This window comes from Echinops telfairi, unplaced genomic scaffold (assembly GCF_000313985.2).
Source record: "Echinops telfairi isolate 266 unplaced genomic scaffold, ASM31398v2 ScPeMD7_23;HRSCAF=83, whole genome shotgun sequence".
NCBI lineage: Eukaryota > Metazoa > Chordata > Mammalia > Afrosoricida > Tenrecidae > Echinops > Echinops telfairi.
In genome coordinates, this window is record NW_022103920.1 from 72258432 (window position 1) to 72273838 (window position 15407).

The 15407-nt window shown below is 38.2% G+C and overlaps 1 protein-coding gene across 2 annotated transcripts in view; it reads right to left on the reverse strand.

Annotated features, from left to right (window-relative positions):
* Positions 1-15407, reverse strand: part of AGMO (alkylglycerol monooxygenase) — a 380748-nt gene that overhangs the window by 227981 nt on the left and 137360 nt on the right. For both annotated transcript variants that reach the window (XM_004702828.2, XM_045288837.1), the window contains exons 4-5: positions 12582-12685; positions 362-457 (exon numbers count right to left, since the gene is read on the reverse strand). In XM_004702828.2, the coding sequence (XP_004702885.1) occupies positions 362-457; positions 12582-12685 (200 nt within the window). The remainder of the gene's footprint in view (positions 1-361; positions 458-12581; positions 12686-15407) is intronic.

Genomic DNA, 15407 nt, shown 5'->3' on the forward strand with positions numbered 1-15407 from the left:
ACACCTATACACAGATATTGTTAAATTTCTGTCCAAATAATGAAATGTATTTCAACATCTTTTAGCAACCAATGTTTAATAAACTGCAATACAGGAAAATATTGTATTAAATATAATATTAAAATGTTTTGGTACTTAATAGTTCAAAAATTGTTTTATTTAATTGAGACCAACTGGCCTCATTGCTTCTTGTAAACTTTGCAATATATATTCAGTAAAAAGGAATAAAAATGAACAGATGTTTCTCCTTATAGAAGGCAGACAAGATTTTTCTTACACAATAAATCAGCTGCTGCTAGTAGATTTCCAGGACACTGATTCAGGCTATTTAGGTATAAAACTGAAAAAAAAATCCATTTACCTCTGTGTGGATCCAAAATTGATAAAGGAGATTGAACTGAAGATGAACAGCATATACTGAAGGAGGAATGAAGAGAGCCAGGGGACAGTAGAAAATCTGAAAGATTGAAAAAAAATGAGTGTATATATGATATAGCCACATAAAGATATACTGGTGTTAATGTTTCAACATCTGAGTATACATATATTTCTTCAGTAAATATATTTTATTATGTCTATTTTATTGCCAAGTTTGACTTGGCAACATTAATTTTCCACACAGTGATGAAGGTATAGCCGTGTTGGAGGTAAGTCCACCAGGCTTCTATTTTGCATTTAATATTGTCTAGTTAAAATATTATAGTTGGTGTGCTACATTCTTAATCTTGAAAAGGGTGATGTGTATAGAGGTTCTCAATATTCACATAAATACTGGTTTTCTTCAAAAGAAAGTAACTTTATACCACAACAGTTCTCTTACGCTATTATACTACCTGGTGTTTTTTTTTTTATAATAAAATGAAATTATAATAACATAAAGTGACTGAATAGAATAGTAGAGAATATATCTTCCCTTTTAAATGTGTGCACAGGGTTGGTTGAGGAAGCCGTATCTTCTAACGTCTTTAAACAAACAGAGATTAAGGATGGTGCTGGTCACGGCACCACCCTAGAAACCGACTTGAAAGGTCGATGTTTTCCTGCAGGCCAGAGCACCGCTGCATGGAAAAGTCACTTCACTTTAGAGCACGGAGCTTGTTAGAATCAACCAGCACACACAATCTGGTGTGTTCCCCCACTGACTTTGATCTCTGAGAGTGGTTTCAAGTTGGGAGGAAACATTTTATTAAATGAAAAACTAAACATCCGAAGAAAAATAAAAAGAGTTTCTGACTTCCACTTTCTGCATTTGCACTGTTCACATTTCTTTTTTTTTTTTTTCTGTTCACATTTCTTAAAACTCCATATTTTAAAGCCTTGATTCTGAATATTACATTTTTGGGGCCTAATTTATTTCAAGGTTTCAATGAAATAAGAATAACGCTCATTCTAATGATTGTCTTTTTAATTAGTATATGAGCTGGACATTTATCATTTACATAAACTCTTCGAGTTTGTATTTGTAAACCATGAAATAATTCAACCATCATGACAAGTAGGAGACTTTATAATCCATAAACGGATTGTTAAACAACAGATTGGATTAGCAGTGAACAAAGGATTGGCTCTCATTCACTAGAAGCCCGTAAAAGCTTGGTTTCCACCACAGACATAGTGAGTGATACTCAGAAGCTCTTAAACTTCTTTTAGGCTTCAATTTTCTACAATCAAAGGTGAAGAGAAAAATCATTGGAAATCTAGCTGTTATTTTCAGTTCTACAAGATTTGTGATGTTGTTATTGTATTTTCACGTATTTATTTAAACAATTCTAATAAAAATGAACAAGAATACTTGGGACTCATATGTGGCCTATAACTTAAGTACTTTAATTCAAGGGGTTTTTTTTTACTTTGCTCTGAGATATTAGGTGAATAAAAAGCAATTTACCTTTTTTGCTTAATAAATAGTTTTATTTGGAAAGAGAGCATGTTTACAGCTCATGATAATTCCTCAAAGTGCGGAAACCACACAACATATCTGAAGCGATTTTTACCATCATAAGACAGTTCACATATAGGCTCATAGAGAATGCCTAGACCTGCATATCTTTTATTTCCATGGCCTTTTCATCACCCCTCATAAATGTAGGAATAGAAAATGAGACCAAAACTAAAGGTGGCCTTTCAGCTAATAGATAGAAGCTTAATAGATTTTCATTCTTTTCACCAAGTGAGCAATATTGCTGTAGAAAGTGATAAGGCAAAAGATTTGGACATGGGGGCTTGGACCGACCCCTGGGAGTCTGTGAAATATTGAACATCACAACAATGTGAAAAATGATGATCATTTAACAAAAGCATTGCCCATGGGGCTAAGGAGTCAGGATAGGTAGAGATTATGGATTTGGGTGTTGTAAAGGGAAGAGAGGAATATCAGAACACATCCTGACTTCTGACTCGGATGATTGCGTTTTAGTTGATACATTCACAAAGATAGGAGGCAGAGGGCATTTGGAAGAGTAAATTGTATATTCAATGTTGGTAATGTTGCCTTTGGATCCTTGAGGATTTTCCCAGGGAAGATGTCAAGTAAACTGTTGGAAGTGTATGTCTGGGATTACGAAGCAGTCTGAGTTTAACTTGCATACTTCAGTGCCATGCAAATATCAATGATACATGAACAGATGGCTATGTCCGCAATGGAAAATGCATGGTCGTGGTTGCTGCTAGCTGCCATAGGGTCAGGTGCTGACTCATCGTAACCCGGAAACACTCCGGAGGCCTCCACCATGATCCAATTCTTCTTATGCGCAAGCTCATTTTTACAGCCACTGTGTCAATCCATCTTCTCAAAGGTCTTCCTATTCTTCATTCCCTTGCTTCTTTCCCAAGTATAATTTCCTTCTCTGGGGATTGGTCTCTCCTGATAACATGTCCAAAGTATATCAGATCAAATCTCACCATCCTTTCATTCAAGGAGCATTTTGGCTGTACTTCTTCCAAGACCTATTTGCTTATTCTTTTGACAATCCATGATACTTCCAATATGATTTGTCAACACTGTAAACCAAATGCATCAATTAGTCTTTTATCTTCCTTATTTAATGTCCAACTTTCACATGCTTACGAGGTGATTGAAAATACCATGGCTTGGGTCAGGTACACCTTAGTTCTCAAAGTAACATACTTGCTTTTCACACTTAAAGAGGTCTTGTACTACAGATTTACCCAATGCAATGCATTCTTTGAGCTCCTGATTGCTGTTTCCAAGAGCATATATTGTGGATCCAAACAAGATGGAACCATTGACAACTTCAATCTTTTCAAGGTGTTACATAATGGTCTAGTTGTGAGGATTTTAGTTTTCTTTACATGAGTTGCAATCCATACTGAAGGCTACAATCCTGGATCTTCATTAGCAAGTGCTTCAGGTCCTTCTCACCTTCAGCAAGCAAGGTTATGGTGTCGGCATACAGAAATTCCATATGCAGCCAGGGAAAAACAAACAAACAGGAAAGTCACAGAGGTAGGAAAGTTTCTGTGCTTGACGTCACCAGAGATAGCAACAGATTTTAAGAAGGACCTAACTGCTTCCAAGAGAGTTCAAGTAAATCACGAGATACATAATGATACTTTGTTCATCCAGGTGGACTAGAGAAACAAGTTCATAGACACTCATATGTGTTTAAGAAAGAGCTTTATAAAGAAGAGCAATTGTATATTGAGAAAACATCCCAGCCCAGTCCAGATCAAGTCCGAAAATCTGATATTAGCCCATAAGTCTCATACCAGTGTATAAATTCCTCTTAAGACTCAAGCAACACATGCAATGATGCCGAATGCAGTAAAATCACAGGCCAGTGAATGGAAAGTCTTGTGGATACAGTGGTGGGGGAAGCATCTCAGCACTGGCAGAGGTCTCCATGTGGCTCCTCCAGCTCAAAGAGTCTGGCTGTCATCAGGATAGCTCAAGTTGGCTGTCAACAGGAATGTGTAGCAGAGAGTGGGAGTCCCAAGTTCAGGGAAGAAGATAGGAGTTCCCAGAATCCTCAAAAGAAGGCCATGCCCACACAGAGGCCTCATTGGCTATGACCTGATTGACAGGCTAGGCTCCACCCCTTCACAAACTGACAGATTATGTAACTACCACGGATACTGACTGGATTTACAGGCATAAAATCTAAACTACATTACATTTAAGGATCACTTAGAGAGAGTAATGTAATAGAGGTAGGAGTTACTTATTTCTCTTTTTCCCTAAGACCAGGAATGAAAAGTTTTCTTTGAGCAGAAAAAGCAGTTGAAGGGAATTATTTGTTGGTTTATTTGTTTCCAAATTTATGAGACTTAATATTCTTATTATATATATAGAATGAGCCAGTTGAAAGGAAGGATCAATGTTGAGTTGGTGACTGAACAAAATCCAAGAGATGAAAAAGATAAGAGCAGAGTCACCAAACATGAGTAGACCTGCTGAAGAGTCACAAACATTGCCTATAAAACTAGAGATAAGAAAGCATTTTCAATTATGAATTCATAAGTCTCTATGAAAATGCATGAACAGGATTCTAGAGACAGAAACTAGAAAAATGTACATTTCTCTCCAAAAATTTAAATGACTTCCAGCAAAGGCATCAGTTTCTAAACTATCATGAAGACACTGCTACATTTTGCAAAGGTTTCTACAATGTAAGACAGAGGAAACAGAGAAAAAGTCATATGTACAGCTAGATTTGGCATTGAGAGTCCAGCTGAGTCTGGAAACCATGCATGGAGGGGCGCCACATTGACCAGCTGGGCCTGAAGGACTTCATTCCACAGGGCTCAGTGGCCTGAGTGTGGGAGTGGGGAAGGTAGACAACCGGATTCACGCTCTGCTTGGGGATTTCAGGGCAGATGTAACAGAAGGATGTGGGATATGCTTGCCAGAGATTCATGGAAATTAAACATCTTAGGTTAGATGAGGTCAGGAGTAAAATAATCATCAGACAAAAACACGAGTTAGGGGAAGAGAGTAGTCCATGAGGTTCAAATGTGTAAACTCTGAAACAAAATGATTGAAATTTAAATGTACAATTATTTGTACATTTAAAATTTTTTTGTACATTCTTAAATTTTTAATTTAAGAAATTAAAAATGTTTTGAGCTCTAAGATTTGTATATAATATATTTTAATAGATCAAATGTTTAATTAACTTTTACTAAAGTCTAAACTTTAGAGTTTTCATTTATTTTTATCTTTGAGGGAAAACATTAAATTTTTTTCTTTTAGACAGGAGATATTAGAGGTTGAAAATGTAAGGATCATATCTTAAATTCCTTAAATTCATGATTGGAACTGACACAGAATTAAGTCCTGGCCGAAGATAAAGAATACTTATCTCTATCCTTAATATCTTCTTAAATGGCATAATTGGAATAGTGCTTATGTTTTCTCAAAAAAGGCCTTATTTTTAAATAAGATGGGCCTGTCCCTCCCGGCCCATCTTTCTAGTATCCGTTTCTCCTTTTGCCCATTCCACCTCCCTCGAGTCTACATCTAAATCTAACCCTACTCATACCAGATCATATATTTTAACAGCTATTCCCTAAATATAGGCTACATTTCCCCCATAATTGTGTGTTTTATAATTTTTGCCATCTAACAAATATCTTGTTTACAACCACATCTATGCTAAATTTTACTTCTCATTCAGATTTGCTCAAACATCATTTCTTCTGTGAGCATCCCATGACCCAGAGTAGTTCTCAGTGATACCACTTCTCTAAAACCTTACAATGCTGAGTTTCAATTGGCTCTTTGCTAGGTCGACTCCCTCGAAAGAAACTGAGCACCCGGAGAACAGAAAATCAAGTTTTATTCACCCTTGGGTCCTGAGTTCGGCCGTCATGACTGGTCCAGCAGACCAACAATGTGGATGGAGGATGGTAAACTGAGGACTTGATAGAAAGTATTTGACCTTACTGATTACACTTGCAACCATTGCATGGAAAACTAGCCCTATTTCGAAAAAGATCTCCATTGTTCCAAGGTAGAAATGTTTTCAAACACATGTTCTCCGGGCCAAATAATGGGCCTCCAGCAAAAGCCCTCCATTAAGGAGCAGTCTTAAAGGCACTACCATAAGGGATGAATCATTTCTGTGTTTGGCTATCAGGTTCTACAGCCAACCCACTGGACAATATAGCAAACTCTGCTTTGACATCTCTTGCTGATTCTGATCAGAGATTACTACCCTGGGGAAGGCTCAGGGGGTGCTGAGGTCAACATGCACTAGGTCAAGATGATGACAACTCATCGCTGGTTTATAATATTACCAGGTTATATGTTAGTTGTATGATGTGAATGCCTATGAAAAATCTGTTAGCCTCATTATACCTACCCATTAGAAAATACATTCGCTCTCTCAGTCCTGTCGTGGGACGAGGAGCCCTGTGCCCCACTCCTGTCTTTCTTTAATATTCTCCACCACTGCACAGTCGCTGCTCCTGAGGACCCATTCGATTATCGGGGACTCCCTTACCCCAACCATGGAACAAATGCATTCATATGTTTCTCAAACCAAGACCAATGACAAGACCAAAGAAGCCTGAATATTTAAGTCAGTTGTACATTTTTAGAAAGTGAAAATAAGACAATGAGACTTTGCTTCGAGGTCTTTATTTTGTTTCCACCTATAGAGCCTTCATTACACGGGGTGAAAATGGCCGAAGTAAAACACCAAAAATGAGAGAATAACTTATTTTTACCAAATTACCATATGACAAAATAAGCAACAGAACAATTCCATTTTTCTGACTCATGCTAGAATTGAGGATCTGGATGAATGGATAAAGGCTTGAACTGGCACCACACACACACAAAAAGAAACAGTCTTGTTTGTTTAAGGGGTGGATATAAACTTTGTCACATTAGCTGTTTTGAATGACAGATGAGGTTGGTGAAGGGGAGCCGTGGAGTCCTGACACAGTTTCCTATAAGAAGTTTGTTTCTTTACTTCATGGGGAGTTTCAGGCGTGCTTTCTTCCTGTGACATAGAATTATGGGAATTTTATCCCCAGTGCATTCAAATGCATTACATCAAATATGATAGTTCCTTATGTCTTTATTTGTTCACATTAGTCTTTATGTAACTCCAACTCCCATGTGTTGAAAAATAGACTTTACTTATGTAGTTTGGCAGGGGATGGTATGTGATAGAAAAGATCTGAGGTTTTCACTAAAGGTGCCTCTGCGTGTAACATAAAAACAGCATGTGCATTCCACTTGGAATTACATTTGGAATATTTCAAATGTGAATTACACTTGGAATATTTAAAAGAACTTTACATTCATTTTGAAAATATAATCTTTTAAATAACCTTATTAAAAAGTAAAGCAAACGTTAAGGGTCCAATTTTGTTCATGTATTCAGTAAGATTCAGAAATTAATAGATTAGTTCTAGATGAAAAGGCTAGTTAATAACTGAGCTAGGTTTGGAACCCAAACTACCTTATATTTAATCAATTGATTTTTACTGGTTCCTGAATGTACTACATATATATATAGTGTCATTGTTGTTGGGCCATTTATTTATATACTGTCTTGATTTTATATGAATAGGTAAACTAATAGAGACAACAACTGGATTGATAGATTCAGAGGGACATTTCAGGGGAGGCTGACAGGAAATGGGGGGCAAACAACGGGTGCAAGGATGAAGAATTGCCCTGGAATTGATTCTAGTGATGGTCACACAACTTCTGTGGATGTGATTGAAGTATATGAAGTGTTAACTGTAGGCTGGTGAAACTGTTAAAAAATAAACTAATGATTAAAAATTAAAAAATGTTCATCCTATGCTCTGTTTCTTTAGGAGCTATGAAATTAAAAAAATATTTGAATGATGAATTAATGTGTTTCACACATTGTGCCCTTATCATTGATCTTACCCTAGTAAATTTAGTAAAATATTTTCCCTGAACACATTTTTTTGGGTGCAGTTTTATAACCTTCATTAGATCATCAGCCATTAGAGTGCATCCACAATGACGGTAGGTTTCTGAAAGTGGTGACAGGCACATAGGTAACCAATGTGTAGAGCTTGTTTGGGGAATCTTCATCTTCAATACCTTTCCTGGACAACCGCACACGATGCCATTATGGGACGTTCCTGATTCCTTTGGCCCAGGCAGCTTTGCTGAGCCTGGTGTCGATTCTACATCTGGTGTCCCATCTCCTGCATGGCAAGCGTCGGAATCTCCTTAAGGGCCTGGGGATGCACGCTCCTTGAAGCCCACGCCACGGATGCGCTTGTGAATGTGCATGGTGCGCTCTCTGCTCATGACCTTTTGAGAGCCGGATGGCCCTTCTTCTTCTCACCTCGCTTCTTTGCAGAGCCATGGTGCTGGGACCAGGCTGGAAAGCTCCCTGAACACATTTTGACAGCTATGAGTTTATTTTCAGTAATTCATGTGATGTGCACTGGTTAAACACCGACTCTGCATCTAACACCTTGTGCATAATGAGGATACATTCAAGAATAAAATAATCCTGGACTCATTTCTCTTAAAGTGTACAGAATAGCATAAAACACAAGAATGTAAAATAACAGGTACTATTAGGGAGATTTCAAGAGATTGATGGGAGAACAGAAGAGGCTTGGGCATAGTTAGAAAGTGATCCTAAAAAGAGAAATATACTGAATCTTCAAGGAGCTACTAATCAGACATAAATGCAAAAGAATGTTCTAGGCAGAGTGAAGAGTTTTGCACAATGAACTACCGAAACATTGAAGCATGATAGATTGAGAAAATGGAGAGTAAATTGTCAAAGTAGAGAAAAAGTGAGAATGGAAAACTGTGAGAGATGAAATGTGTGAGGGAGGTGAGGCCAGGGACTGGAGAGCTGGGAACGCAATGATTTAGATTCTTTTCTCAAAGCTCCAGGGCTGGTTGACTTAATCCGATAGGCGCTATGGTGGATATAGGGTTTAAACTATGGAGAAATGGCTGTGTCCTTTAGAACTGCCAAATAAAAATGGCATTGCCAAAGACTTTCTCCTCTAGGTTGCCCTTGGGGTCCCAGGAAGAAGCCTGGCTGCTGCCAGGCTGGTAACCCAAGCGCTGGCTGACGGACTCACTAGCTAGCTCTTCAGGAGAAGGACCCGCTGACCTGGTTTCTGTAAAGGTAACAGCCAAGAAAACCCACGGGGCAGTCCGGCTCTGTAACACGGGGTGGTCGTGAGTCAAAGCCCTCTTGGCAGCACCCACAACAGAAGTCCAAGAACGACATGCCTACTGCTGACGGTCAGCTTGAATATTTCTAGAGGAAAACACTGTCGTGGAGTCCATTCTAACTCACAGCCACCCCACAGGGCAGGGGAGCACTGCCTCCTGGGGTTTTCTTACGGAAGACCAGCAAGCCCTCCAGTCGTTATGGAAGTAGCAAGCCTCACTGTCTGCCCTGGGAACAGCAGATGGTTTTGAACTGTTAAGTGGGCGTTCAGCAGCCCATGTGGGACCCACTAGGCCATGAAGACACGACCTTTCCAGTGGAGACAGTTACAATCCACAGGAGCCCTGAGTATACAAACCTAGATATTTGTGTGTAGCTGTGTTGTCTTTTAAAAATATTTATTTTGATACTTGGGCTGTCAAAGTTGTCATGTACCTCTCATGAGCAAATGAAAAGATCCCGCAATGGGCGTCCTTCAAACGTACAGCCACAACTCCCCGGAGCAGTGCACCCTGTGGCACATGCGGTGGCCCTGAAGCAACGCTCCCCACCCACAGTCGTCCGTGCTGCTTTGTTCATTATTTTCCCCGTGGAAGAATGCCATCTCCAAGCCACCGTATTCATTATGATGACATGAAGCGCTTGGCTGCGTGAGGTGGCATACAAAATAACAAATGTCGGTGTATGATATTGAAGTTTTGCTTAAAATGGCACCTAATATGTTACAGCTGCTCTGGGATGGGTAATCAATCTTCAAATGCCAGCTGAAAACGGGCTGCACAATGCGCTGGGGACGGGGATAGTTTCAGGGAAGTTGGGTTGTTCTCCCAGGTTCTAAAATGGCCCGTCTGCAGAGCTAACTTGTATGGTATCATCAAAGGAAAGCAGTCCGAACTTACTTCTTGCTTCTCATTTCACAAACCCATTTTCCCTTCAAAGACATGACTCATTTATTACTCGTTCTAAAATATATTGTCACCTGGGTAACTGCTAAATTATATTTCCTACATAAGAGTACTGAAGGAAAATTTTGCAATGAATCAGATAAAATGAATAGATTTGAAATCTGCTCTGTGATTTTCATACCTGACAATGAACCTTCAGCCATCATTGACACGTAAACTATGTATCCTGCCTGTTGGGCTGAGATCCACAAGGTCTGCAGTTTGAAACCACTAGCTGGTCCACAGAACAGACAGGGCTTTCTTCTCCCATCACAGTTACAGTCTCAGAAATTCCCAGGGGCAATTCTGACTTACCCTATAGGCTCACTATAAGTAGATGTCTACTCAATGGTAGTGAGATACTATAAAGGATCCAGAAATGTGCATGCACCATTGACAGAGTTTATAAAGGAAAATTATTTTGGAATCAAGATATGGGTGAACCTGGACTTGACTTATCTATACTTTTGGATATATTGGTGTCAGGGACAGATGTCAAGCTCTGAACCAGCAATGCTCAGTCCTATGTGATACAATGGCTCCTCGGAGGGTCTGCTTTGTGTTTTTCATTCCGAAAGAACAAATATGTTATCTCTAGGATTCCTTCTAATTCTAAAATCTAAAATGCCCTAATAAAAATGTTCTCCTCATGCAACCTCAAGTAAATCATTCACTGCTGCGCTGACTTCCCTGGGTGCAGCTTCAAATACAGTTACATTCTTCTTTCTAGGCTTTCTCCTGACAAATGCAACCACTGAGGGTTGAGTTGATCTGATGAAAACAGAAATATGTGACTCAGGAGATTGTGAACATTTCCAGGATTATTATATTAGTCAGCCATACACCTGGTCTACTTTTTCCAAGGAAAAGAAAAGGCTTCAGCATGCAGTTACTTCTTAAGGAGGGAGGGGAGACAGCTTCATGCGCCCTGTTCCTCCCTGTAATACTAGTTCAAACTTGAGCTATGCAACCCTGAAATGGGCCCTTTTCAACTCAGCAGTGTTTCAGCACAAGTTATAGGGGATAAAGAACAACTTTATTTTCTATGACTATTGCTTAAAACGGTAAACACTGGTATATATATCTTGGGTAATGGAGATGAGGATGAATTTATTCTAACATTCTGGATAGCGATGTACTAGCTTGCAGTGTGGGATTAACTATGCTGAGGTTTGGTTAGTTCGTATGCCCTTATAACTTTCCATTTGCTCAGAAGCATAGGGTTTGAAGTTCCTGGTTGTTTGTTTTTTTCTCTTATAAGATTTGTAATTAATCTCCCTTATCTCCAGTTCTCTGATAGAAATAATACTGGATTTAGCATCATATGCAACTATTTAAGGGAGGGGAGGGGGTCAAAATATATGTATCTGAGAAAAATACAGAGGCACACAGATAAGTTTACAAACCATAAGTATTAAACTTAGGGACTCTGAAGCTAGACTACATTGTTCTACTTTTTTACCAGCTGTGTGACTTTAACTATGGACATGGTACCACTGTTTCAAAACTCAGAGTTCAACTAGTGCTTATCTCTTAATGTTGTTCTGAGGATCGGATGAGTTAATATGTAAAAATATCTTAGAAAATCATCTGGTACAACCCTGCCCCCTGCCATCTAATTGACTCTGACACCTGCTAATGCTATAGAAAAGAGCAAAACTGCTCCCTAAGGTTTCCCAGGATGTAAATGTTTTGGCGAGCCAATAGCATCATCTTTCTCCTGAAAGGTGCTACTGGGTTTGACCTTCCTACTTGGTTGGTTACTAGACCAGGAGTCCTTTTTATGATCCCTTAATCCATACGCAACAAATAACTTTTGGATTAAATATCCTTTAAAGTTATAATTCTAAATTTCCAGTTCAATGTCCAGCATCCATTTAATCATCATGTATATTGGATCACCTGGAACAGTTAAGTAAGGGTAGTAATACATGAAGGAAATTACCAAATGAATCAAGATTCCACAGCAGATCATGAAGAATCCTAAAACTTGAGGTTGTTCCTACAATCCATTATTGTTGTCATATTCCTGTGTGGAGATATCTTAGAGCCCGACTTTTGTTGAGTATCATATAGATTTCTCTAATAGAACAACAAATACAAAGGGTCCTAGTAGATTTTACTTGGAAATGGAAATTATTATGATTTTCAGTTTGCTTTGTAACACGTGTAATGAAATCTTTGTCTGCATCTATTTGGATTGAGATCAATTGTCTTGATACTGCCTTCCTAGTTGACAAGTACATAAAATAAAAGCAGTCACTTGCTCACTTTGCCATATAAATACCTCCCGGTTAATGGTTGGAGGCAACTGGAAGACAGCTATTGGTCAAGATCACTTGCTTCTTGTGCCTAGGGTCATGCAGATGAAAAAGAAGCTCTCAGTGCAACATCTCCTATTAGTTTACAGAGTGCAAATAGAAGCAGTTTAAACTTGAAAAATTATATAATCAACTTGATTCAATGCCAGACAACTTACCCAGGAAGTATATATTTGCAAGACAGATTGTCTCAATGCTGTGGATAAGTTATAGTCTTCAGAACTGTGGTGTGTTTGGTGGCCAGCCCACATAATATTAACCTCTGAAAAACACATAATTCGAAATATGGTATGAGAATCAGAACAAAGGACTACCATTTTCAGTTCTACATGCTGCGCTTTTGAATGGGGCAGAAAAATCTGGACATCTCTGAGGAAGTGAGCCAATAGGATTATAATTAAAATAAGCTGTCTAAAATAATTGAGGGCATGCAGGGCATAAAGAATAAACAAATAAAAAATTAAAACATACCCAATAAAAATGTATAGTGTATATGACATAATTAAATGCCTCCAACCAAGTGAAATTACTTCCAAAGCTTATACTTTGCTAACATATTACAAAGTGACAGGTCATAAAAAATAACTGCTAATGATGTAACAATACAGCCAGTGAATAGTGATGATTTTTCAGAATGTGATCACATATTTCTAATTAAAGAAGAACTCTCTGATGGGAGACATTAGTGCATAAATTTTCAATGAAATATTATGTAATATTCTTCCCTGGTGATCTGTATAAGTCATCTCAATATTTTTTTAATTTAAGTGGGATTGGAATAAAAGGCAAAACCAGAGCAAATATTTGCATGTAAGACTTAAGATTCCATTTTATTTTCAGAAATATACGTGTATAAACAAGTGGTTAATATAATCATTTCCATAATTCATCAAAACACTCTGTCATTTTGAAAATTGTCTCACATAGTTGGTATATGTCTCATAAAACAAAAGGAAATGAAAGTTGCTCATTTTCATAAAGCATTGTACAGATTGGCCTCATACTGCCTTGCGGTTCATGTCATACTCCCCAACAAGTGTTTCTTGCTTTGATATATATTTTTTCTGCAACAAATGTGCTACTATAGTGACTAAATAGATAGGACTGAATAGAAGATGCCTATATTTTCATTCTACCAACATATTTCATTTCATCAATACTTGTAATTTCTTACCAGAATTATAAATTAAAATGTTACATTATTCTCTAAGGAACCAAAAATCTATGTTCTTAGTTAAAGTAATCCTTGCTTAGTTTTCTGTTGTTTATTTCCCCCCAAAGTTAGATGATGTGATAATTGCCTCCTTGCCAGTGCTGACTATGTATTAAATCTTTTTAGGATTGGCTACTTGGAAATTGAAGTGAATAAAAAAACAAAAGAAAAAATAGGTCTTTACAGTTCCCTTATAACAATAGTTAAAATAAAAGGCACATGACAGAAAGGTTCTTACAGGTTTTATGCAAATAAAACCTGTGGTTTTATGCAACACACACACACACACACATTTGTTGAGCATTTATTTAGCAATGAAACTTTCTGGATAATCTTTATATGAAGTTATCAAACAAAAGTTAGAAAAACATACATGTCTTGGTAAACAACTGATAACTCAGAGAGATAAAAATGACCTACTACTGTGAGAATAAAAATATTATGACAAAGTTTCAAGAACAGCAATACTGTCAGCCTTTCTATTAAAGTATTGCAAGGGGGTACCCAAAAAAAGAAAGAAAGAAAGAAAGAAAAAGGGTGGAAAAGAGCTCCGCAGGGCGGAGCTTTGGCAGTATGCGTTTTTTTTTCAGCTAGGCGAGCGTGGCGAGCGTCCAGCAACCAGCTCTGTGCTAGTGCACCCAGCGGCATTGCTTGGCAAGGTTCTCTATGGTCAGAGTGAATTCTTTCATAAAAGCAGTTTCACTTGAACCTTGTTTTTGTGGTGACCAATTTAAGAGAACAGTGTGTGGCTGTGAAATTTTGTTTCCTGCTCTGGAAATATGCCACAGAAACTGCTGGGGTGATGAATATTGCTTATCAGGACAGCATTATGGGAAAAATTCAAGCATATCAGCGGTTTTCTCATTTCCAAAAAGGTGAAATGTCGATGGATGATAAATCATGTTCAGGACTTCCATCAATATCCCAAATAGATGAAAATGTTGACTCATATTTCATTTGTTTTTTTGTTTTTTTTCCCATTATGATCATTTGATTTATTTCTTTTTAATTGTTTTATTAGGGGCTCATACAACTCTTATCACAATCCATACATACATCAATTGTGTATAGCACATTTGTACATTCATTGCCCTCGTCATTCTCAAAACATTTGCTCTCCACTTAGGCCCCTGGCATCGACTCCTCATTTTTCCCCTCCCTCGCTGCTCCCCCCTCCCTCATGAACCCTTGATAATTTATAAATTATTATTTTGTCATATCTTGCCCTGTCCGACACTTTTCTGTTGTCATCCTCCAGGGAGGAGGTCACATGTAGATCCTTGTAATCGGTTCCCCCTTTCTGTAGTTCATTTGTTGTTCATTCCACCAGGTCAGACTGTTCATCAGGCTTTCTATTTAGAGGTTCTGAAAAGACTGCATAACAGTGTGCAACAAAAATGGCCTGATTTCCGGCAGGTAGAGGACTGGTTTTGCCACCAACACAATGCGCCTGCTCATGCAGCCATCCCAATGCACCACTTTTTGACAAAACACAGCATGCCTCTCATGCCCCATGCACCTGACTCACCTGACCTCGCTCCATGTGACTTCTTTTTGGTTGATCGAATGAAGAGGGACATGAAAGTACACTTATTGGTCAACTTAGAAGAGGTGAAGAAAAAAGAGGGGAGGTGCTGTCAGCCATCCAGAGATGAGTTTGAAAAATGTTTACAAGAATGGAATCACAGATTTGACAAAAAGTATTGTATAATGGAGAGTACTTTGAAGGTGATAAAATTGAAAATCAAATGCATAGCTTGTGGGAAAAAAA